Source organism: Heterodontus francisci, chromosome 23 (assembly GCF_036365525.1).
Source record: "Heterodontus francisci isolate sHetFra1 chromosome 23, sHetFra1.hap1, whole genome shotgun sequence".
In the NCBI taxonomy this organism is placed as follows: Eukaryota; Metazoa; Chordata; class Chondrichthyes; order Heterodontiformes; family Heterodontidae; genus Heterodontus; species Heterodontus francisci.
In genome coordinates this window covers 10,235,462-10,260,850 of record NC_090393.1, presented here as the reverse complement: position 1 = coordinate 10,260,850, position 25,389 = coordinate 10,235,462, and the positions used below count along the sequence as shown (strand labels likewise).

General features: G+C 41.2%; 1 protein-coding gene across 8 annotated transcripts in view; it reads right to left on the bottom strand.

Annotated features, from left to right (window-relative positions):
- The window catches only part of arvcfb (ARVCF delta catenin family member b), a 391,994-nt gene that overhangs the window by 86,777 nt on the left and 279,828 nt on the right, over nucleotides 1–25,389 (bottom strand). For all 8 annotated transcript variants that reach the window (XM_068054661.1, XM_068054659.1, XM_068054662.1 and 5 more), the window contains 2 exons: nucleotides 15,825–16,324; nucleotides 4,667–4,850 (listed from right to left, as the gene is read on the bottom strand). In XM_068054661.1, coding sequence (XP_067910762.1) covers nucleotides 4,667–4,850; nucleotides 15,825–16,324 — 684 coding nt within the window. The remainder of the gene's footprint in view (nucleotides 1–4,666; nucleotides 4,851–15,824; nucleotides 16,325–25,389) is intronic.

Genomic DNA, 25,389 nt, shown 5'->3' with positions numbered 1-25,389 from the left:
TTCAGTTTTTGGTTAATGGTGACGCCCAGGAAGTTGATGTTGGGGCATTCAACAATGGTAACGCCATTGAACATCATGGGGAGATGGTTCAATTCTCTGTTTGAGATGGTCATTGCCTGGCACTTGTGTGGCGCCAATGTTACTTGCCACTTATCAGCCCAGGAGGTTTTTCTAAGGTCAGACTTATAGGCTCTGAGAATTGTAAAAGGCAAATGATTATTTACTTTTGATCTGGATAAATTCAAGAGGCTTTCCAAGGTCTGCAGGCTGAAAGGAAAAAACAAAGACCAGCAGTCAGCTGTGCAACCTAAAGAGAAAGAAAGAGGCACCAGTGGACTATTTCTGGGGAGACAGCTGCTTTCAAGTACAGCAACAGGCTGCTAAAACTTGAACCCAGTTCGAAGACTCAAGGTTTGCGGAGTAGAAAACACCAACGGGGTCACCAGCCATTGCTTATTAACCAAAGTCCAGTCAAATGTGCTAGTAAGTGAACGAACAGACTGTTGACTTTGAGAAGGACACAGAGATCCAACCCATTGCAGCTGGGAGGAGTTTAGGAGTTTTAACTACAAGAATGCCTTTTCAATGAGAACACTAACATATAAATGTGGTGTGGGGTTTTCAAGTGTGTCAATAAGTTAATGGGAAATATCTTTCTCTGTAATTTAGTGTATTAGCTACCTATTAAGTACTGTTTAGCTAATTATTTTTTTTAAAAGTTTGTTGTAGTAAAAGTCTGAGATCGTGAATCTGGTCATATAACTCTAATTGGTCTGGAAAGTTCATATCTCTTCTTTTGAAGTCAGCTGTATCTACTGAGGTTGTAGCATAAAGCATGCTCAGAAGAGGAACTGTGTCAATTTTCCATATCCATGAACTACTACAATTTGCACCCACTTGGGTGCTATCCTGAAAGATCAGTAGCTCGAGGTCTCAAGGAAGCCCCAGTGTAAATTTTAGTTGAAGCTGGAATTTGAACGCTAGAGCTGCAAAATATTTTAATGCAACTTCTGGCAGTTGTTAATTGAAAGGCCAAGTTCCGATTGCTCCACAAGAAACATTAAGAAAATGTTTACTCAGTTACACATTATTTAATAGGTACTCAAACCAGCAATGTATATTTTTTAAAAGGGTTTTCAGTTTGATAAGTCAGCAGTTAAATGCAGAACCCAGCATAGCACTGAGCAATACAAGCCAAATGAATTCCTGGCAAATCTCTGGTCTGGGATAAACTTACTGATCTCTGTACAACATCCATCGCAATGCCCCTTACTTTGATACCTCCCATCCTGAGTGTTAGCAGACTGTAGCAACACCTGGATTCAGTGATCAAGAACAGACTACATAAATAATAAATAAGCTTAGAAATCTGTTTAATCCATGATAAAGGGCAAACTGTAAGAAGTAACTGACGTGTCAAAATATAGATAAATTGCCTTTCCTTTAAAAGACTGAACAACCAATGCATTTGTAATGCAACTCATCAAGACTCCTTCAACAACACCTTCCAACCCTGCAAACGCTACCACCAAGAAGAACAAAGGCAGCAAAAGCATGGCAATACCAGCGCCTGCAAGTTGCTCTCCAAGTCGCACACCATCCTGACTTGGGAATATAATCACCATTTCTTCATTGTCCCTGGGTCAAAATCCTGGAACTCCCTTCCTAACAGCACTGTGGGTGTACCTGCACCACATGGACTGCAGCAGTTCAAGGTGGCAGCTCACCATTACATTCTTAAGGGCAATTAGGGATGGGCAATAACTGCTGGCCTTGCCAGCGACGCTCGCATCCCAAGAATGAATTTTTAAAAATTCCAAGTATCTTTTCCACATAAAGCGTGGTAGAAATCTGGAACACCATTCTCCATCCCCCTATCCCCGCCCCAACTATTAATGCTGTGAATTAATTGAAATTTTCAAGACCAAGATATATAGATTTTCCTTGGGTATGGGTATCAAAAGATGATGGAACAAAGGTAAATGGGGTTGAGGTACAAATCATCCATGATCTAACTGAAATGACAGAAAAGGCTCGAGGGGCTGAATGCCCTACCTCCTGTTCCTATTATCCAAAACCTTCACAGGCCCTGTCCCCACCATCCTAACTACTTTCTCCCAGGTGCTCAAAATTCCTTAGATACAGCTGTCTGTCTTCCGTTGACAGACTCCCAGCCCTTCTTTGCTTCCCATTTCAGCCTGGAATTTCCACATATTAGGCCCTGCCCATGGCTGTTCAAGTGTTTCTGGGACATGCAATGAGGAAATTGCAGGACTGTATTTTGTAAGTATTTCAACTTTTTCTGACTACACGTTTCCAACTGGTAGGTGAAGTTATTACGCTGACTGTAAAAAGGAAACAGAAAGGCTGTTCTTCAATGTAATCTGATTTGACGACTAGCGTATGTGCCAAAAACCCTGTGGCCTAATTGGGCAGTGTCTAGCAAACATATCTGTGAAGTTCATCTGTCAGAGTCCAATTTGGGGTCTGTTTTTAATATCTGACTACTCTGTGCTTTCTGTTCTGCTGTTCAATGTGAAAATTTAGAGGCAAGAAACTGGCTGCAAGACAAACAAAAGCTGCCTTAAATGGAGAGCATCGCAAATGGTGTAGCTACCTTCAATCAGCCAAACATGGATTCATTTGCTTAGTCTGGATTCTTCTTCTGCACATAAAAGTCCTTCTCAAATTTTTAGTTTAAAAATAATTCATTTTCCAGTATATGATGTAACTGAAAACCAGCTAGTTACAGCAAAGTAGCTCTCTGCAATCGATGCCAAGTTGATGTAAATGGGTAGTTTGCCACAGAATTCTAGCACAATATAACATGACTCCAAAACATTTCTGCACAAGTTGTGCATTTAGTTGAAAAAATGTTGTGTACCATAATTGTCTTATATTATGTTTTGAAAGTGCTTCCATTTTTGTTAAACATTTTTTGAGGACTCTCATTTAAAACACAGAAATGGATTCATTTTGGAAGGCTGAAGATTTCATAGATGCTGGACTTTGTTTTTTGTTGAAAGGTCACTGAAAGGATACAGAGGTCTTGCTTGAAAACAAACCTTTATTGGATATCACATGCCTTAAGCTCAATAAACAACAGAAACCTTGGGGACTTGGGGAAGATGTTGAGAAGTGACATGTCAAGATTTATGAGGGTTAGGAATTAATTTCGCTTCTATATCGCTTTGCAGCCGGTGTCCTCCTCACAGCTTACATTCCCACCTAGCTTTGTATCGTCAGCAAACTTCGATACGTCACTCTCCGTCTAGACTAAGTCATCAAAATAGACTGTTAATAGCTGAGGCCCCAGCACTGATACTTGGGGCACTCCACTAGTTAAGTCCTGCAAACTTGAAAATGCCCCGTTTATTCCTACTTTCTGCTTCCTGTCCGTTAACCAATCCTCTATCCATGCTAATATGTTACTCCCAACTCCATGAGCCCTTAGCTTGCGTATTAGCCTTCTTGTGGGCACCTTATCGAATGCCTTTTGGAAATCCAAGTATACTACTTCAATTAATTCTCCATTATCTACCCTAATTACATACTCAAAAAACCCCTATAGATTTATCAAACACGATTTCCCTTACGCAAAACCACTTTGACTTGGTCAGATCATTTTATGATTTTCTAAGTGCATTGTTAAGACTTGTTTAACAGATTCCAGCATTTTTTTTTTTGTAAAGACGACTGATGTCAGGCTAACCTTCCTGTAGTTCCTGGTTTTCTCTCTCCCTCATTTCTTGAACAGTGATGTTACATTTACTAACTTCCTATCTACGGAGACCGTTCTAGAATCTAGGGAATACTTTCTCCATGTCTACTCTATCAAACCCCTTCAAAATCGATCTTGGTCACCCCTCAGCCTTCCCAATCTTGTTTGATAGTTTATAACCTCTAAATTCTGGTAGCATGCTTGTAAATCTTTTCTGCACCTTTTCCAGTGCCTCTATAGCCCTTGGGAATATCTTACCATTGTATCAGATATGGCAACATTACCAAAAGATTTCGGCAAAGCTAGAGGAGTCCTTTTGAACAGATACTTTACTCAAAGGGACGGAGACCTGGAATGGCATCTAAAAATTCTCAAGTTTTATGAACTTTTCATGTTTATACAGATTGAGGGAAGAATGGCAGCATACAAATCACTTCTTTTTACAATAGTCATTCCTCAGCTCAAAATGCACATCGTGAGGCTGCTTGTAATAACTCATCCAGTTGTGAAGACTTGCATTTCTGTGGGTGCGAGGTCATAGGATCTCAAAGCACACCACACAGATTATGTTAAAAATGCAGTTTGACCACCAACACGGCAGCAAATTTGCACACAGCAATGTCCCACAAACAAGAGATGACTGACCAAATTATCTTTTGTGGTGGTGTTGGTTGAGGAACAAATGCTGGCTAGGATACTGCGAGCAGCTGCCAGGCTTTCTTCAAAAAATGCCATGTACTATACGGGCCAAATGGCCTCCTTCTGTGCCATAATGACTATGACTCAAAGATCTTTATCAATGACTAAACAGGCAGCTGAGACCTTGGTTTAATGCATCCCCAAAAACAGCATTTGAGTGCTACCAACTGAGCTAAGTTAATACTAATGCAGACTCAAACTCACACAGCAATATAAAAAACTAAGCAATGTAAAAAAAAAATTCACCTTAGACATCCCGATGTATTTTTGAAGACTGTTGTCCATTCAGCATCACGTGGTTTGGAATCCTCATTGGGTTCGTTCTCCCAGCCCGAATGAGGAATGATGACCTCGTTCGTTAGAGTCTGAAGGCCGTGATTAATAATCACAATTTTCAGTGGTTCATAGGAAGACAAGTTCCACAGCGTACCTACACAAAGGAAAACAAAAACATCTTTGGACAGCATATAAAAATGCATGCCATTTAAAAGCTTTCACTTTCATGGAATCATACGTCACAGACAACGTCCCAGACACTGCCATCACTATCCCCGGGTTTGTCCTGTCCCACCGGCAGGACAGACCCAGCAGAGGTGACGGCACAGTGGTATACAGGCGGGAGGGAGTTGCCCTGCCAGTCCTCATCATCGACTCCAGACCCCATGAAGTCTCATGGCATGTCAAACATGGGCAAGGAAATCTCCTACTGTTTACCACCTACCGCCCTCCCTCAGCTGATGATTCAGTACTCCACCATGTTGAGCACCACTTAGAGGAAGCACTGAGGGTGGCAAGGGTGCAGAATGTACTCTGGGTGGGGGACTTCAATGCTCATCACCAAAAGTCACTCAGTAGCACCACGACTGACTGAGTCCTGAAGGACATAGCTGCTGGACTGGGTCTGCGGCAGGTGGTGAGGGAACCAACACGAGGGAAAAACATACTGGACCTCGTCCTCCCCAATCTGCCTGCCGCAGATGCATCTGTCCATGACAGTATTGGTAGGAGTGACCAACGCACAGTCCTTGCAGAGACGAAGTCCCCACCTTCACATTGAGGATACCGTCCATCGTGTTGTGTGGCAATATCACTATGCTAAAAGGAATAGATTTCGATCAGATCTCGCAATGCAAAACTGGGCATCCATGAGGTGCTGTGGGCCATCAGCAGCAGAATTGTACTCAACTATGCTCTATAACCTCATGGCTGGGCATATTCCCCACTACCACGACTATCAAGCCAGAGGACCAACCCTGGTTCAATGAAGAGTGCAGGAGGGCATGCCAGGAGCAGCACCAGGCATACCTCAAAATGAGGTGTCAACCTGGTGAAGCTACAACACAGGACTACTTGCACACCAAACTGCGACAGAGCTAAGCAATCCCATAGCTAAGGGATCAGATCTAAGCTCTGCAGTCCTGCCACATCCAGCCGTGAATGGCAGTGGACAATTAAACAACTAACTGGGGGAGGGGGCTCCACAAATATCCCCATCCTCAATGATGGGGAAGCCCAGCACATCAGTGCAAAAGATAAAGCTGAAGCATTTGCAACATTCTTCAGCCAGAAGTGCCAAGTTGATGATCCATCTCGGCCTCCTCCTGAAGTCCCCAGCATCACAGATGCCAAATTTCAGCCAATTCAATTCACTCTACGTGATATCAAGAAACGACTGAAGACACTGGACACTGCAAAGGCTATGGGCCCGAACAATATTCCGGCAATAATACTGAAGACCTGTGCTCCAGAACTTGCCGCGCCCTTAGCCAAGCTGTTCCAGTACAGCTACAACACTGGCATCTACCCTGCAATGCAAAAAATTACCCAGGTGTGTCCTGTCCAAAAAAAGCAGGACATGTCCAACCCGGCCAATTACAACCCCATCCGTCTACTCTCAATCATCAGTATAATGATGGAAGGTGTCATCAACAGTGCCATCAAGCAGCACTTGCTTAGCAATAACCTGCTCAGTGGCTCTCAGTTTGGGTTCTGCCAGGGCCACTCAGCTCCTGACCTCAATACAGCCTTGGTTCAAATATGGATAAACGAGCTGAACGCAAAAGGTGAAGAGAGGGTGACTGCCCTTGACATCAAGACAGCATTTGACCAAGTACGGCATCAAGCAGCCCAGGCAAAACTGAAGTCAATGGGAATCAGGGGGAAAACTCTCTGCTGGTTGGAGTCATACCTAGCGCAAAGACAGATGATCGTGGTTGCTGGAGGTCAATCATCTGAGCTCCAGGACATCACTGCAGGAGTTCCTCAGGGTAGTGTCCAAGGCCCAACCATCTTCAGCTGCTTCATCAATGACCTTCCTTCAATCATAAGGTCAGAAGTGGGGATATTCGCTGATGATTGCACAATATTCAGCACCATTCGTGACTCCTCAGATACTGAAGCAGTCCGTGTGGAAATGCAGCAAGACCTGGACAATAACCAGGCTTGGGCTGATAAGTGGCAATTAACATTCGTGCCACACAAGTGCCAGGCAATGACCATCTCCAACAAGAGAATCTATCCATCTCCCCTTGACATTCAACGGCATTACCATCGCTGAATCCCCCAACATCAACATCCTAGGGGCTACCACTGACCAGAAACTGAACTGGAGTAGCCATATAAATACCGTGGCTACAAGACCAGGTTAGAGGCTAAGAATCCTGAAGCGAGTAACTCACCTCCTGACTCCCCAAAGCCTGTCCACCATCTACAAGGCACAAGTCAGGAGTGTGATAGAATACTCTTCACTTGCCTGGATGGGTGCAGCTCCAACAACACTCAAGAAGCTTGACACCATCCAGGACAAAGCAGCCCGCTTGATTAGCACCCCATCCACAAACATTCACTCCCTCCACCACTGACACACAGTGGCAGCAGTGTGTACCATCTGCAAGATGCACTGCAGCAACGCACCAAGGCTCCTTAGACAGCACCATCCAAACCAGAGATCTCTACCAACTACAAGGACAGCAAATGCATGGGAACGATATCTGCAAGTTCCCTCCAGGTCACACACCATCCTGACTTGGAACTATATAATCGCTGTTCCTTCACCGTCGCTGGGTCAAAATCCTGGAACTCCCTTCCTAACAGCACTGTGGGTGTACCTACCTCCCATGGACTGCAGCGGTTCAAGAAGGCAGCTCACCACCACCTTCTCAAGGACAATTAGGGATGGGCAATAAATGCTGGCCTAGCCAGTGACGCTCACATCCCATGAATGAATAAAAAAAACTTAAAAGGCTGAAATATAGGCTTGAAATTAATGCCATTTGTGTGAATGCAAAAATATTTTGGCAAACCTTGCATAACACAACAAACCAAAATTCCAACCTAACCACGCAACTGCAGAGACTTGCTGTAAAGGAATCAGAACGATATGCTATTCTGTCCACAGGGCCTGTGCCAATTCTTTGCAAGAGCTATTCAATTAGCCCCATTCCCCTGCCCTTCAAATAATCCCAATGCAACTTAAAACTTCCAAAAGCCCATGTCAAAATCACAGTACCAAAATTCTAAGCTTGACATTTATCCAACATGAACTACACTAACTGTACAAACATATTAATATTTTTTAAACGCGTTCTATTTGAATGTCTATTCCCTCATTACCATCACTATACTTGCTCTTCCTTTCCCACAATGTGACACTGCTTCTCGGCGATGTGCTTTTTACAAAGCTTTCTGTATGAGTGGTAAAGTGATTCACATGCATAATTTAAAATCGATTAGCTGTATCAGCTTAAAGGATGTCTGAACTGACAGATATTCCAAACTCCAACGAACACAAGTTTAATATTTAAAATGTGAAGTGGCGCTATACACTGATTTAAACTTAGTATGAGGAACAAACTGATAAACTGGGGCTCTTCAGCCTTGGGAAGACAGGTCTGAGGGGATCCAAAGTGCTCTGCACAGTCAGTAAATATGGAAGTGTGTTCTCCAATACAATGGAGAAGTACACAAGAGGGTGCAGGTTCAGGGATGTGAGGGATAAGCTTAGTTAGGGTACAGGAGGTATTTCTTCATATACTGGATGATCAACAGCTGAAAGGAGATGTCAAGTTGTTAAGGCCAGGATGATGAACTCATTTAAGTGCTGTGAAACATTGCAAAGGGAGAATGGCAGGGATGGTTTCCTGAAAGAATTAAGTAGATCCATTGAAAGGCTTTCTGTATCTGACCCATCTTTCAGAGCCTTTTTGGATGGCGTGTAATTTTGATGGGCCATGTTTCTAATATGAACCACATGCTACCCACCTAATTCCAGGGAGGCATTAATATCATCCTTACACTTTTCCTTTTCCAATGTAAGGAAATTAAGCTTTACTTCAAAATTCACTTCCATGTCCGGTGATTTCCATCTTCACTTTCTAGCTACCAGTTCCTAGCCACTGACTCCATTCCTCTGCCTGGCAACTGTCTGAGGTTGAACTGTACTGTTCACGACCTTGGTGTCATATTTGACTCAGATGAACTTTGAACCACATAGCAATCCATCATTAAAAGTACATATTTTCACCTCCATAACATCGCCTGACTCCTCCCCTGCCTCAGCTCATCCACTGCTGAAGCCCTCAACCATGCCTTAGTTACCTCTAGACTTGAATGTTCCAACGCACTCCTACCCAACCCCCCATATTCTACCTTCCATCAACTTGAGGTCATCCAAAACTTTCCTGCCAGTGTTCCAACTCGCACCAAATCCTATTCACCAGTGCTCACTGACCTACACTGGCTCCCAGCTAAGCAACGCCTTGACTTTAAAATATTTATCATGTTTTTAAATCTGATAGCCTCACTCCTCCCTATCGCCATCATCTTTGCCAGCTCCACAACCCTGACATGTGCACTCATCTAAATCTGGCTCAAGCATCCCTGATTTTAATTGCACCACCATGCCTTCAGCTACCGAGGACCTAAGCTCTGGAATTCGCTCCCTAAACCTCTCCGCCTCTTTCCTCCTTTACAATGCTCACTAAAACTTTAACTCTTCAATCAAGTTTTTGGCCATCTGACCTAATATTGCTTTGTGTTTTAGTGTCAAATTTTGCTTAAAAATGCTTCTCTGAAGCACCTTGGGACATTTTATTACGTTAAAGGTACAATGTAAATACAAATTTGCTGTTGCTTCTTACGGAGTGTCTACTAATTTAAATTCCCTCATGAGCCTTTTTGGTTTGATCACTGAACTCCGTCAACTGAACAAATATTAACAGTCCATCTGCCTGAACAGAATGATGGCTTAATATCAAATACATGGAGTGGTGCTTTATCTCTCTGCACAAGTCATATTACATTGTACCACTCAGCTTCTGTGAAGGAAATTTTCACTAAAATAGATTAACAGTATCAAACTGAAAATTGAATAACTAGGAGTAGTAGCTTACAGGAAAAATAGGCAAGTAATTTGAGTTTGGTCTCAAGTCATAACAACCTGCGTCACTTTTTGTAGAACACACACACTCAAGTCTGCCTCAGATGAGATTTAATTAGCTTGCAATTATTGATTTGCTTGAGGTAAAGTAGGAATTTTCTGTAATTAAAACAAGCCACAAATGAGTAAAGACCTTTAAAATCATTTGCATAAAGGTGGAATAACACAATGCCCACCAGACAAAAACCATCAAAATTGCCAACACTGTTTAGGAGACACTCAATGTACCTTTTTTACATCTTTCTGCCATCTTGACAAGCACACTACCAAACAAAATATATTTTCTGCATTGATAGCACTGTATGACTGCTGACCCTGGCTTTCAGAAGCTTTATGGCCTGTTGAATTTGTGAAGGATCCCCTATAGGAGAATTTGAAAAGTATCGCACTATAGGGTGAAAGCACAGGACATTCATCAATGGAACCATGTTGCAGTTCCGTAGTAGTCAACACAAGCTGTTCAAGAATAAGTTAACAAAATCTGGCTTTAAAAAAGAAACACAGAACTGAGCACCACCTAAACTCTGTTTTGTCTGGACCTCACCATTGAAATCTCACATCCATTCTCAGCCCTGCAAAATAGTTTCAAAATAACTCATTAATGGTAGTACAAAACCCAAGCTCAGCTGCTTTTCCCATATCCAGTTCATTGCCAAGACTTCTTTCTCACATCCTTGAAGCCTCAATTGCCTCTGTCCGACATCTCACCCAACAGCACCAAAAAACTACTCCATGTCTAGCACTTTAAGGCTGGATTTCTATGTTTTCTGCACTGATGTTCTCACTATCTTCAATGTCATCAAAATAGAATGCTCTTGCCCATGTCCTCTCGCACAAATTCTTGCAATCCAAGCTCCACTGCCTTCCTTTGCCAGTGCAGATCGAGATCCTCAAGCTCATTTTCAAATCTCTTCACGGCTACATCCCACCCATGCCAATGACGTCCTTCAGTTGTAATCCTGGCAGTCACCTGCTACAGAACTACTCCTCATTCTCTCAAGCCCACCACGAGCTCTCTTTAACCTGGAACTCCCTCCCAACCCTTTACCTTCATCTCCTTTCCTGCATTCAAAAGCCTTCTAAAATCTCTTCTTAGACTTTCTGGCACCTCCCCCAACTTCAGTGCCCTCCCCGATCTCCTGCTTCCCACCGTACTTTCTTCCCCTCTCCCTCTAAAATCCTCCATCCTCTTTATATGAGGTGAGTTCTGTTGAAATGCACATAATTATATTACCACAATACTTTGTTTACTCCCAACAGAATAATGCAATTTAAAAGCACATTGGAAACCTGTCTGAAATAAAGCATTTTCTAACCTCATAAAAACATGGTAAAAAAACATGATTAACAGTTAATCACAATTTAATACCTTATATGTAGTCTAGAACCACTTAACATGTATCAGCCAGTTACTAACGCTTACAAATACTGTCAGGCATAACAGAACTGTTCAAGAACCCAGATAAAGTTGCCTCTTAAGTAAGGATATGCTGCACCAATTCAGACAAGAATACTGCTTTTCAGGGATGACAAGGTCAATTAAAACCTTGTGCACTTGCAGTGGACAACAGATTTCATGCATTAAACTTGATCAATCATACTAACGGTCTATTTCTGCTACATTTCATCATAACCTATTTTTGACTATGCAGAAATTGTGCACCTTTGAAGAAGAAACTAGGTGAAAGGATTGGATTTTTCTTATTCTTTAAAAGGACAAATATATTTTTCTAAAATTACAAATAAGTTGGGTAATCCATATTATCAAAAAAATGTTCCATCAAGTCAAGCAGCAAGAGATGCACACACTTGGTCCTGCCAAATAGTAACGTACCAACTCCATTACAGGACAAGCTGGCTGTGGATTAGTGCAATATCAAATTCAAACAATAAATCCATCATTAATCCTTGGGTTGTGCAAGTCTAATACGAAAAGTAATCATCAGTTTGACAGACTAATCTCAACATCACTCATCTAGTCATACTTGTGTCCTCTGCTTACGAATCTTGAAAATCATGGAGGCAAGGTTTTCTTTTTTCACTTAGTGAATATATTTTACATACTCTGCCATCAACAACTGACCCTCCTCCCAATTACCATAAAACAAAATAATTCAAGAGGTACACGAGGGTGAAAGGAACTAAAAGGATATGTTGTTCGGGTGAGATGAAACAGTGTGGGAAGAAGCTCATGTGTAACGCAAACACAGGCATAAGCAAAGGATGCTTTCCCAAAATTCCATTCTTGCCCCATATGCAACAAGGAAAGCTATTATTTGTGGAGTTCAGCAAACCAGGAGCAATCCAACACAATCACTACTGGTTAGAATTAAATTCTCAACTAGTTAGCAAGATGCAGTTTACATTGTTCACTAACATTGCTTTGTATTAATGATATATGCACATACATGCCAATTACATGCATCATTTGTGTTATTAACCCAGAAATTAGGAGCATACACTAATTTCCAGCAAAAATAACCATTTAGAAGGCAGTTGACAGGACTTCCTCCCATCATTGCAGAGGAGCATTAATATCTATTCCAATCAGGCTCATTTTCTTCAGGACCCTTGCTACAGGCAAATTTGCACACAGTCAATGGCTATTTTAAGGAGTTAGCAGAAGGTCAAGAACAACACACACTCATACTTTCTTTTATTCCCATCACAACTGTGTTTGCGAGAGGATAACAGATTCTGCTGAAGTTCCACATCTCCAACTGATGGAACCCCTCAAGTTATGCGGATGTTGTGTGACCATGCTGTACTTAGAATATTGGCAAAATACTGACATTGGGTGTATAATTCTCCAGACTGCTGATTGGTCAATCAACACAAGTCATTACTGAAACCTGAAAGGCTAGACATGTCACTGAGGCCTTGGATTCTTTGCACTTGGCTCCAAACAAATCAATGGTGCAACAAGGGGAGAGAGTCCTGGTTGGACAACTGACAGGAAAAAAACCAGTGCTCTGTGCTGTTACAATGCAGTTTAAGCAGCTCAACTCCAGCAGTACTTCTGCATAGACATGGGGAATTATTGAGCTCTTTGCACTTTGGACAAAGAGAGGTGAGGCAAAAGACTACATCCCATACTGGGTAAACTGAAACCGTACTGGTTTGGACATCTCACTAGCTTGGTTTAGAGACTGCAACATGGTAGTGGGTTTCTACATGTCAGATACAAGGCTGCCAAAAATAAAAACTGAAGCAGAAAAATGATATTCTATTGCAGATAAATCCTGCAAGAGAATATGCTTAACTTCAAGAAGTAAACGTCAGATGCTGCTATCAGCTCCTCCAACATCCATGTACACACTCACTGATTTTATTATGTGAATGGTCTACATGCATTTACTTTCAAGTCAATCATCCGTCTTCAATGTAAAAAAAAAAGAGAATCAGTCCGATCTAGAATAAAGGCAAACTAGGCTATTTTACAGAATTATGATGGCCACATGGACTTTTCAACAACTCATGTGAAGTGTAACATTTTTCAGAGCACATGGACAATAATGACTTAAAACATTTTGATAGCCACATTTTCTTATAAAAAAAATTAAATCCAGACATTATAACTTAATTTACACTTTGTACATATTTATGTACAAGATCTCCACAGAACTCTCATTAGAAGTCAGTGCATGTACTTGGGCGGTGGGGGAAGGTTCTTTTGGAAAAAGATTCAGTTACCTATCCTCGGGTAGGACTGTAGCCAGTCTGAGCTACTGATCTTGTGGAGAATGGACGAAGAAGGCACTTCTTCTGTAGATGTGTTATGACTTTTTTTTTAATACAAGTGGCTGCCAAGCCTTACTGTCTGTCTCCATGTTCAAAGAATACATTACATAAATTTGTGACAGAGGAGTGGAACTCCACCACAGTAGGCAGAATTTACCTTCTTGCCAACAGCAGTCAGTCAATCTTGTGCATATATCTTTTGGTCTTGTAACCAAATTTACTCATTAAAAGCTGATAGCCCAATACGGCACCAAAGGAGTTCTGCATTGTTAGAGCTGCTGCTCTTGGGATGAAACATTAAACCAGAGCATCATCTCCCTGTTTAAAGTAACATTAAATTCAACGGTACTATTTTCAAGAGGAGCACAGTGGGTTTTTTCAGTGCCCTAGCCAATAATTCTACTATCAAAAATATCAACTAGTCAGTTATGCATTTTCCCTCTTAACATGTTACTCTGCAGTAAAGAATTTTATTACATTTACATCACGCAACAAGGAGCTATATAAATGCAACCCTCATTACCCTGGATAGCAGACCAAGATGCCACTTCCTCAGTAGTCTGCATATTCAACTTTCTTCTTCACATGTTGCGCGCTGTCCAAAATGATTCATTAGAGAACTTTGAAACAGAACTCTTCCTCCTTTCTATGCCCCGCCCAACTTCTCATCCCATTCAGAATCTTACCAAAAATCCTGATTGAAATTGAGTGTTTTAAATAATTAGCTTTATCAATTTTTTAAAAAAGGAAGACGACAGCAGGATTTTAAATCGTCTTGTCAGGATGCTCAAACATTCCAAAGTACTGCACACATAATGCTTACACTGCACAGTTACTGTTATGTAAGTGAACATGATGGCCATTTTCCCAACCAGGTCCCCAACCAGCAGCAAGATGAATAACTTGCTCATTTGTTTTGGTGGTGGTTGATGGAGAAACATTGGCCAAGACACCCAAGAGAAAAAGATGGCACTTAGAAAACTGCAGCAGTCCCTCAGTACTAATGTGAAGAGTTCGCCCTGATTACATACTCAAGTCCTGGAGTGTAGCATGAACCCAGAGGGAGAGACTTACTAACTTAGGCAAGCTATCTTTGAATTGCTGCATTTTCTGTCAAGTCTGATTGACATGTGCCTTACTGGGCTATATTTTCTTGCACTCACTAATTTTAGCTAAATAAGTATCAAATAGGAAAATAAAAGTAGCTAACCTAATCGATAACCTTATGTCATGAAGTAGTAGCAACTGCATTATAGTAATTGACTTTTTGGTAGTACTGTCTGCATTGATGGACACAAAATTACATTTCAGTGTTGCATGGATTTCAGATGGCCCATCTCATGTCTGCAAAGCTAACTGGTCATTATTTGGCTTCTATATTAATGCTAAAATCCCAATATGTAAACATAAATTCTATGCTTTTTGAGGTCTATTACTCATTTTTAATCTTGAGAGATTTTGCATAAAGTAGAACGTTTTCTGATCACGTAAATACAGGTGCGTCAACTGAAAAACACCTCATGTGCAATCTTTGTTACACCTTCGCAGATTTAAATCCAATGCAAAAAGATTTTCACAAATATAAACTTTCAAAGAAAAGCAACAAAAACAGGCTGTTGACAACAAACCTAAAAATTGATGGGTACATAGGGAAATCTCAGTAAGCTGCTGACATACTTGAAGTATCTGACCCAATACTGCTGTAGGAAGTACTAAGTTGGAGAAATTAACAGAATCACAAGCAATGTACCAGCAACAGAGAGGAACATTTTCATTTGAAGGAAAACACTGAACATTTTAAATGCAAAGCACTTCTCCCTTTTCACCTCCTCTCCCCCAGTTTAATCAATGCCATCGGTAATCTCTCCCTATGCGGTCAGGGAATTGTGACTTCGGATTGCAGCCTGTGAAGACATGGCTTTTCAGATCTGCCAGCTGGAAAACAGCCACTCAGCAAGCAGATCCGTAGAATTAGCAATAAACTGCATCCTTTCCTCCCTCGAATAAAGACTTTTAAAATTCACTACCAGCTGGGTACTGCTAAGCATTTGCTTGGCATTGAATTTAAAGAGACTGATCACTTGGGATTGACACTCAAGGCCAAAGCATCATGCTCATAGCTGTCAATTCTATACAGCCATCTGGTGAAAGACAAGTTCAGTGCATCGAGTGCAGTGACAGTGATATCCAATTCCTGAAAATAAATAATTTCTCTACTGCATTTACCTGTGATTAGTTCTCTAACTTCCATATCATTGGTCTTCCTTAGTAATCGAACCAGGGCAGGAATTCCATCACAATTCTTGATTGCCACTTTGCTGTCATGATCTTTGCCATACGAGATATTTCTCAGAGCACCACAGGCCCTACGATGGACATCCGGTTTCGGGTGATCCAGAAGTCCAACCAAAATAGGTATACCCTTCAGCTGCCTTACTTCCTTTTTAATTTTGTCATTCTCGTAGCACAGATGCTGCAGGTAGGCTGCAGCATTTGATTTAACTGGGTCAAGATGATGGCTAAGCATTGCGATAACCTCTGGAAGATCAGGGTCCCGCCACCTGGGGTCTTTCCGGATGCTGTCTATTGATGGTGAGCGTCTCCCAAGCCGATCCAGACTGGCCATGCTCCCCCTTTCTGGCTGAGCTAATGGTGCATTGTACACTCCTGTCAGATAAGGCATCCGATCTTCAATGATCTCTGCTTCAATGGGATCGTCATAACCTCTACAATACAAACATAATTATGGAGTCAGAACACATGTGAAGAACAGCCATTCTACCTCCCGTTATGCAAAAACAGTTAACTTCTATTCTGTAGTTTCATTTGCCAATAGTTAACGATTGAAGCTGTTACTCAAGAGGACAAACAAGACTTCAAGTGGGTAAAGCAACAAGGAAACTGCAAAAGCTGAAAATTGGATTAAAAAAGGTCAGCATTGGTAAAATGATAGAATGAGCTACTATTCTGATGAAAGACACACTTGCAACATCAGAAGCTGGCTTTTCTCTTCACAAATGCTGGTATTTCCAGTGTTATAGGTCTTAACAGCACTTAAAAGGGGTCTATGGAAGATGACAAAGAACTTGCATTTATGTAGCGTTACCAAATAAAATTTGACACAGCCACATAAGGAGATATTAGGGGAGATGACCAAAAGCTTGGTCAGAGGCAAGTTTTAGTGAGCAAAGAGAGGCAGAGAGGCAAAGAGGTTTAGGAAGAAAATTCCAGAGCTTAGGGCTTTGGCAGCTGAAGGTACGGCCAGCAATGATGGAGTCGGAGATGTGGCCAGGATTAGAGCAGCTATCTTGGAGGGCTATGAGGCTGGAGGAGATGATAGAGAGAGGAAAGGCAAAGCCATGGAAGGAGTTGAAAACAAGGTTAAGATATAATAATCAACATGTTGCTCAATCAGGAACCAACGTAGATCAGCAAGCACAGGGATGTTGGGTCGATGGAACTTGGCATGACTAAGGGCATGGGGACCAGAGTTTTGCATGATCTCAAGTTTACAGAGTAGAATGTGGGATGCTGGCCAGGAGTGCATGGGATAGGCAAGTGTGGAGGTAACAAAGGCATGGTATCAGCAGCAGATGAGCTGAGGCAGACAAAGCGTCAGGCCATGTCAGAGAGGTGGAAATAGCACTCTTAGTGATGGTGCAGATATGCAGTTGGAAACTCATCTCAGGATCCAATTGGACACCAAGGCTGCTAACAGTCTAGTTCAGCCTAAGACAGTTTCCAGCACAAGTGCTGGAGTCTGTTAAAACGGAGTTTGTGATGGGGACCGAAGACAATGGCTTTGATCTTCCCTTTATTTAATTGGAGGAAATTTCTGCTCATCCAGTAATGCAAGCAGTCAGTTAATTTAGATACAGCAGAGGAGTCAAGTGGGGCGGTGTTAAGAGCTGGGTGTTGTCACCATACATGTGAAAACCGATGCTCTGTTTTCAGATGATGTCGCCAAGGGGTAGCGTGTAGATGAAAAATAGCATAGATCCTTGAGGAAAACCAGAGGTAATAATTCAGGAGCAGGAAGATAGGTTATTGCAAATGATTGCCTGGCTACAACTGGATAGCTAAGAATGGAACCAGGTGAGTGTCGTCCCACCCAGCTGGATAACAATGGAGAGGATTTGGAAGAGGATGATGGAATCAATTGTGTCAAAGGCTGCAGACAGGTCACAAGAACATTTAAAATCCTGACTGTCAGAAAATCCCTCTTACAAAGTGATATTAGCAAGCACAGTCCAAAGATTTTAATCAGTTGTTAGAAGTTAAAATATGGATTTTTAAAATATTTAACTTCTAATTGTTCAAGATAGTTTGTGATCAACAACGAAGAATGGAGAGAAAACCTCTGTTGAAATTGTTATCACAAACGCAGAGAGCATTAAGTCAGGTTGAATGCAATGTTAAGCTGCATCCACTCTTTCTCAACACTGAATCTTAACCCAAGCTCAGAATAACTCTTTACCACATGAATTTCAAGTCGAGACATTTTTTGTCTGGACTGCACTCAAATCCTCTTCCCAAAGGTTCTAAAATGAACAAGATTTCCAATCGTGTGTAACACAACTCCAAAAGGCTCCATTTATCTGCACTCACAATATAGACTTCTTCATACTAAGCTGAGGCTATCACTTTTATGCTATATTCTCAGCATCCAAGATTTTTACTGCAGTTATTTAAAATTGACGTTGAACTGAAATAGTTAATTCCTTAATTGATAACCTTCCTCTGGATTAGCTCTGGTGACATAAATCAAAGTAGCATTTGGTAGGTTTCAAAAAAAATCTTCGCCTAAGGGGATTAAATAAAATTAAAAGTCTTCTCCCTCTGTGGTGGGTTGAGCTCAAATAATTTTCAGTTTTTAAGAAAACAGTATATGCCAAATAATAAATATTAATTCATCGGTTGGAAACTTACATTAGACTTGTAATGGAGAAAATCGTACAGTTGACTTAAAAAGAGACTGGCAGCCAAGATGGCCAGGCAATTTGCATCCAGAACATCAAATCGTTGACAGAAGTCTAACAAGAAGCCGAGCCAGGACAATGCTTTGGTTAACTGAGCAGGTTATCCAGATCACCCTCATTAGCGGGACATTCAAAGGAATCTTGAGGCATTCATGAGTGGAGACGTTCCTCCAGGGGATTAACACTAACAATACCACCTGAGGGGTTTTTTGGGCTTTTAGACTTTGGATCTCATTAAAAACAAAAGGGATTGAGAGAACCATGTGACCATCTCTCCAGGCGGTGTAAAACTGGGAGATTTGTTAGATTCAAGAAACAAACAGTAACAGTGTGCAGCAGCAAAAAAAAAAGGCTGTGTGCCTCCCTTTCAAACATCAAGTTCGAAAATCGCATGTGAACCCTTCAAGCCTACAGACTGCTATAGCCAAAGACCAGGGGAAGAGAGCCACCTACAAGTCTGCCTCCAACAAAACCCTGAGCCACGCGGGCCAGCCACAAAGTGCAGTGTGACCAGCCAAAGACTTCAAGATTACAACTTCAGTCAGAAGACCACTGAAACATCCAACCTCACCAACTGTGTATTTAACTTTTATTTATTCTGGACTCTAACTCAACCAAAAAAACCTACATCCCACTTTATAATCTATTTGTGTGTGTGAGATTCTCATATTAATGTGTGCGTGAATGTGTCGCGTATTTTTTAAAAATTATTTTTTAGACCGGGTTTAGTGTCGAGTATAACAAACTTAACTCTTTTTTTTGTTTAAACTCAAGAAAACCTATCCAATTGGCTCTTTCATGATCACATTAAAGGTTAAAGGTAAAGCACTCATTGAGGTGGTAAGAACAGCCACTGTTGAAAAAGGAATAAACCTTGTTGCAGTCAAATAGGAGGAAGGGCAAGAGGGGTGACTGTAACCCCCTCCTCACCTGCCATAACAGAGTGTTGCAACTCGGTGTCTCTAGACATGAGGGGATAGGGAAAAAACACAAAAAAAAACAGAAAACACACGCAGCACTGATTTGGCAACTATGCACAAGCCATAAAAGATAGCTGGTGTAGAAAGAGACAGGTGTCATCTTGCATACTTGAGATAATTTAAGTCAAACATTCAACTGAACTTGGCTTTACAAGAGCCAAGTACTTTGGATGCTGGAAATTTTAAACAGAAAATGTTGGAAATACTCAAGTCTGGCAGTATCAGCATCTCTCTCCACAGATGCTGCCAGACCTAAAGGCCTGCTCGGGTCTAGGAAAAAAAACTTGACCCTGACAGAACCACATCGGACCCAAGCCCAACCCGGCCAGAGTCCTTCCATTTTTTCCCGTGCCCGACCCGACTACGGGAATGTCCACTTTTTCCTGTCGACAGCATTTGTTTTACATCCATAGTGCACTCACTGTACTTAGCACTTTTGGATGGATGGAAAGGAAGGAAGGAAGCTGCAGCATGAGGGCGTTGACGTCAGAGACGCTCACTGCGCAGACTCAGTCTGTGGAGTCCGGATGCACGTTTTCCTCCTCGACATCCCAGACTCACAGCTCAGGCAGGCTTTTCAAATTTTGACGCTTTCAACTTCCATTTCCTCCCAGCAGAGCAAAAGGCAGTACTGTGTGTCCCCAACCCAGACCTAGCCCGAGTCCCAAAGCCGGACCCAGCCCCAAAGCCAGATCCGGATGAGCGACCCGACCCGAACCGGACACGTTGCGGGTCCCATCGGGTTTGCGTCAGGTAGCAGGCCTTTAGCCAGACCTGTGTATTTTCAACTTTTGCTGTTTAGCTTGTTCTTCATCTGACTTGGGAATGCTTGGTTCTACCATGTGATGGGACTGGAATTAAGTCCTTCTTTCAAAAGCACTGATGTATTATGAGAGTGCTTCAATTTTTTTTGTAAAATATGCTTTAAGGACTTATAGTTGAACGATGGACATTGATGCATCTGGAAGCTTGAAGAGATGCTGAACTTTGTGTTTTGTTTTTAAGAAGAGGTCACCAGAAGGATTCCTGGACTTGGGTTGTAAACAAGTCCTGACTGGAAGACACCCGTTTTCAGATAAAATACCAGCTTGTTCTTTTGACTTGGGGAGATGTTGACAAAGAACTGACAGATCAAGATTTATAGAGGTCAGGAGGCTTGACTTCTAGAATGTTATTGGTTTCACTTTGAATTGTTAAAAAAGACAGTCGTTCTTTGCCTGTCAAGAAAACCCAACTCATTTTTATCTCTCTCTTGGAAAGAAACCCTGCATATCCAGTCTCCTCTTTCCTCCTATATTTGAAGAAGCCCTGCGTATCGAATGTGTGGGAACTGAAACCCCTGTTGCTGCATTTCTGCTGTAAGGCCCATCTGAAACCTTTGTATCTGAATTTCTGGAAAAGCCTACTCAAACTGATCTTCAACATTGCCTGGAAAGAACTGTTATAGGAAGATCCCAGCGACAGCCGTCAAAACACATTTGGGACGCCAAACCAAAACAAAGGACATCTTTCCATATCTTTTTTTTTAAACTTCAAAAATGAACAAAGTATTCAGCCCAAGTGTTTCTTGTCTTTCATTTTGTAACAGAGCTGTGAACAAAAATCTCTTATTTTTCTGGTTAGGTGTATGTGTGTGCATGTGAGTGTGAGGGGCGAAAGTAAAAAGAGAAATTGAATATTTCAATCTCTATGTTTATGCTTTACTTTATTACTGGTTAAGACTTTTGATAATAAATTGATAATTTTGCTATTTATTAAAAAAACCTGGTGTGTTTTGTTTTATTCGGAGATAAAAATAAGAGTCTATGATTGACTATCGGCAAGTGGGAAAAAATTTAAATATATTTTATGACGTGCAGCCGTGGGACTAGAACAAACAGTGTACTCCTCCCGCCTCAGTCGTAACATACATATTACCATGAGTACTTACATTTGCTTCAAATAAACTGTAAAAAAAAATAGTAAATATTCATTTTAAAAGTCTTACACATTAAGATGGCTGCTGTTAGGTGGGTTTCTACTTTTGTGTTAAAACTTGAGAATCTATATTTTTAAAAACTGAAAAGGATTTCATGGACATTGAATTATCTGGATATTGCTGAACTTACACAGCAGGTGTTCTAACCTGAAGAGGTAGTTGTGTTCAATGAAATGACAGACCACGATATATAGCTGTCACAGGATTTTTGCTGAACGGTTTTTAGTTTCACTTTGAACTGTTAAAGGTCAGCTGGTTTTTGGACTAAAAGAGGCAGTTGAAAATTTGCATACTGATATGCCAGGACAAGAAAATCCACCACTGTTTCCTCTCAAGAATCCCTGCTCTTCAAAAGCAAAAGCCTGTATGAAGTTGTACTGTTGCCTCCTGGATCTGGAATAATTCCTGAATGTTTGCAGATTATGCGCATCTTTAAAAGAACTTTGCATCGAGTGTGAGAACTGAAACCTTTGTTGCTGCATATCTGATGGAAAACCTATGTGAACCCTTCGATAATTGATTCTTTTGAATGCCTACCCAAGCAGACTGCTCATCAACATCACCTGGAAAGATTCCGAGTGGCAGCCACCTATTCGACTTTGGGACACCTCGCCAAAACAAAGGGCTTCCATATTCGCTTCTTGGCGGTCTAAGCTTTTTAAAAAAAATTTCTTCCATTTCTTTCTAACAGCTGTAAACAGAATTTTTTTTCTGGGTCAACTAGTTGTGTGTGTGAGGGCTAGGATAAAAAAAAAAAAGGGGGCTTGAACATTTCAATTCGCGTATAGATTTACTTCATTATTGGTTAAGACTTGGTTTATAATAAATGGATAATTTTGTTCTTGATTAAAGAAACCTCGTTGGTGTGCTTTATTCTGGGGACAAATAGAGTATCTAACTGACTCTTTCAGTAAGTGGGAAAACTTATTGATATGTTGTGACCTGTGGAGAAGTGGGACTGAATTAACAGTGCACTACTTCGGCCTCGGTCGCAAGACTGTACATACAATGATTTTGACTTCTCAATTAATCCATCCAACAGATATAAAATATATCAAGTCAATACACATCGATAACTTCAGACAAAAAATAATTGCAATGTGCGCCTATATTAAATTGGAGAAATACAACATTGCCAAATGCATATTCAGCAACTTGTCAGTATCAGATCAAGTTTCCTAGGACGTATGTAGTTGCCCAACTAATAACCCTAAGACCAAAAACAGGTGAATAGCATACTCAGAACTGCTGACATTATCAAATTGAACAAAGGTTTTGAATCGCTTAAAATGTAATTAAGTTCTAACATGAATCTACTTGGCCAACAGCCTAATAGAGAGGATTAACTCCAACTCAGGGTTACTGGAAAACTCCAAGAGCTGGAATTGTCTCAGATGTGTGCCCATTCCATTGTCTTAACTGCACCGGATTTTCAGCAAATGAACAGGAATGGATCCAAGGATATCCCTGGTCTACGTTGCCAAATTCAGCTTCAATGACACAGAAAATAGCTTCCTTCTCCTTCCTGGACATGCACTCCAGCTCAGTCTCTCTCAATTGTTTTCCTCCCACTTTTGTTAGAATGATAAGCACATTTCGTTCGTTGTGGTTTGCAGGACCTTGGTGTTATAACCAACATTTTTTCCAAGCAATGAGTTTTAAACATTTGTACTGTAATTAAATAGTTAAAAAGTTATCACAGATTTCAAGAGAGAATATGGTGCCTGATAAAGTTCACAGAAGGGTTTGAGGCATCGTAGATGCAGGAAATACAGTGGATGTCATGTGCACAGTCTTTAATAAAGACCTTTGGTAATACGAGGGATTACTGGAGCAAAGGACAGGGAATTAAGGGGACCGCTAAGTATTTAGAAGGGAGAAAACAGTCGGAGTAAAGGGCAGTTTTTCTAGAATGGTTGGAAGTAGGTAGTGGTGTCACGCAGATTAAAAATCTGGAATTGAAAGCTAGTCTCAGTAATGATGCCATGAAACTATCATCGACTGTCATAAAAATCCATCTTGTGCACTAATGCCCATTAGGGAAGGAAATCTGCTGTCCTACAAGTGACTCCAGACCCACAGCAATGTGGTCGACTCTTGAACTGCCCTTTGAAATGGCCTAGCAAGCCACTCAGTTGTCAAGGGCAATTAGGGATGGGCAACAAATGCAGGCCTTGCCAGTGATGCCCACATCCCATCAAAGAATAAAAGAAAATGCTGGAAATCTAAAAGAAATAGAAAATGCTGGCAACACACAGCAGGCGAGTGTCACAGAACTGTAATCATTTTTCTCCTTGGATTAAAAAGTGTGCCTTTAACACTGAGCAGAGGGTGCCAGCTGCACCTGCCCCTAGAACACAGCAGGAGGGAGAGGGGTCACATGGTACAAAGTTTCAATTTGACTGTATAAATCTGTCAAAAACCAGTCTGAACCAGTTTGTTTTGAGAAATTCTCCAGCGAGGCGTGCTTCTGAGGAACTGTCTATATTCTCTCAGCAAAAATTCTACAGAGAGCTACGGGCCAAATTGACTGCCTGTTGAGGAGGGGGAAAAAAAAGCCCTTTCTTTTAAGAGACTGGTTGTATTGCTGAAGGTACTGAAACTCTTGCTTTACTTCCAAGCTAGGAAGTATTTGCTTCAAGATTGAATCTCTCTTGACTGATTGAGTTTGCTGGAATTTGAAGTAAAGTTTCAACTGAGATAGTCAGTTTTTAAAATTCAAGTTGACTTATTGCTGTACTCATCCTTCAAAGAACTGCTTAATGCCCGCTGTAGCCGACGAGCTTGAATGCCTATCAAAAACAGACTATTTCATCAAATGCAAGTGAAGACTTTGAGTAGCATTTGATTATATTCCCATTAGAATACCTCATCCATCAGGATCATAACCCACAAAGACTTATTTATTTACTCTTAAGAAACAGCTAATTTTTAAAACATCATTTAAAAAAAAAGAAACTGGTTAACTGTGATTTTTGAGAGAGAGAGAGAATGGGGAAGTTAGGTTAAAATAATTAGTTAGAAGGTCTTTAGACATAAGTTTATCTGAATAGTGTTTAACATTTAATTTTCATAAAGATAATTAGTTGTAGTCTAAAGATATCTGGTTTGGTCTGTTTTATTCCAGGGGTTACTAGACTGTTTAATTTGGCTGTTTTCCAGTTGGACAGGAAAACTTTAATATGCTGCGACCTATGGAGTGACGGGGCGGAATTGGCAGTGAGTTGCTCCCGCCTCAGTCCTAGCAGCAGGCAGCACAGGCCTGCTGAAGTTTACCAGCATTTTCTTATTATTTCAGATTCTCTCCTCCCTCTACCAATGCTGCTCAACAAACTGATTCATGGATGTTGGCAATTTGATGCCATGAGCTTGAAAATTTAGCGTCAAAAGCTAAACGTTAAGCCAAGATGGGCAGCAATAGCCTTCAAACAGGTATTTTTTTTTTATATAGAGAAAAGCTCCAATCAATAAGGGGGAAAAGAAATTATCGTAAAATGAATTGCAATATCTGGGAACATGCTTAATATCACAGCATTCATCAAGTGCTGTCTTTCATAAAACACAAGCTTTGCACCAGATTTTAAACTCATCCGGATCTCCAACAGCTACTCTTCAATGTAGCAAACAAGTAAACAAGTTGTAGCAAATAAACATTATTGAGTGAAAAATTGGCAGCCTATTTCGGCATTAGTGCAGTTGAAGGAAAAGGTCCAACACCCACCTTTTGAAACAAAATCTTCAACTAAGGAGCGGCGCGGTGGTTATGGGCGGCACAGTGGTTTGCACCGCAGCCTCACAGCTCCAGCGACCCGGGTTCGATTCTGGGTACTGCCTGTGCGGAGTTTGCAAGTGCT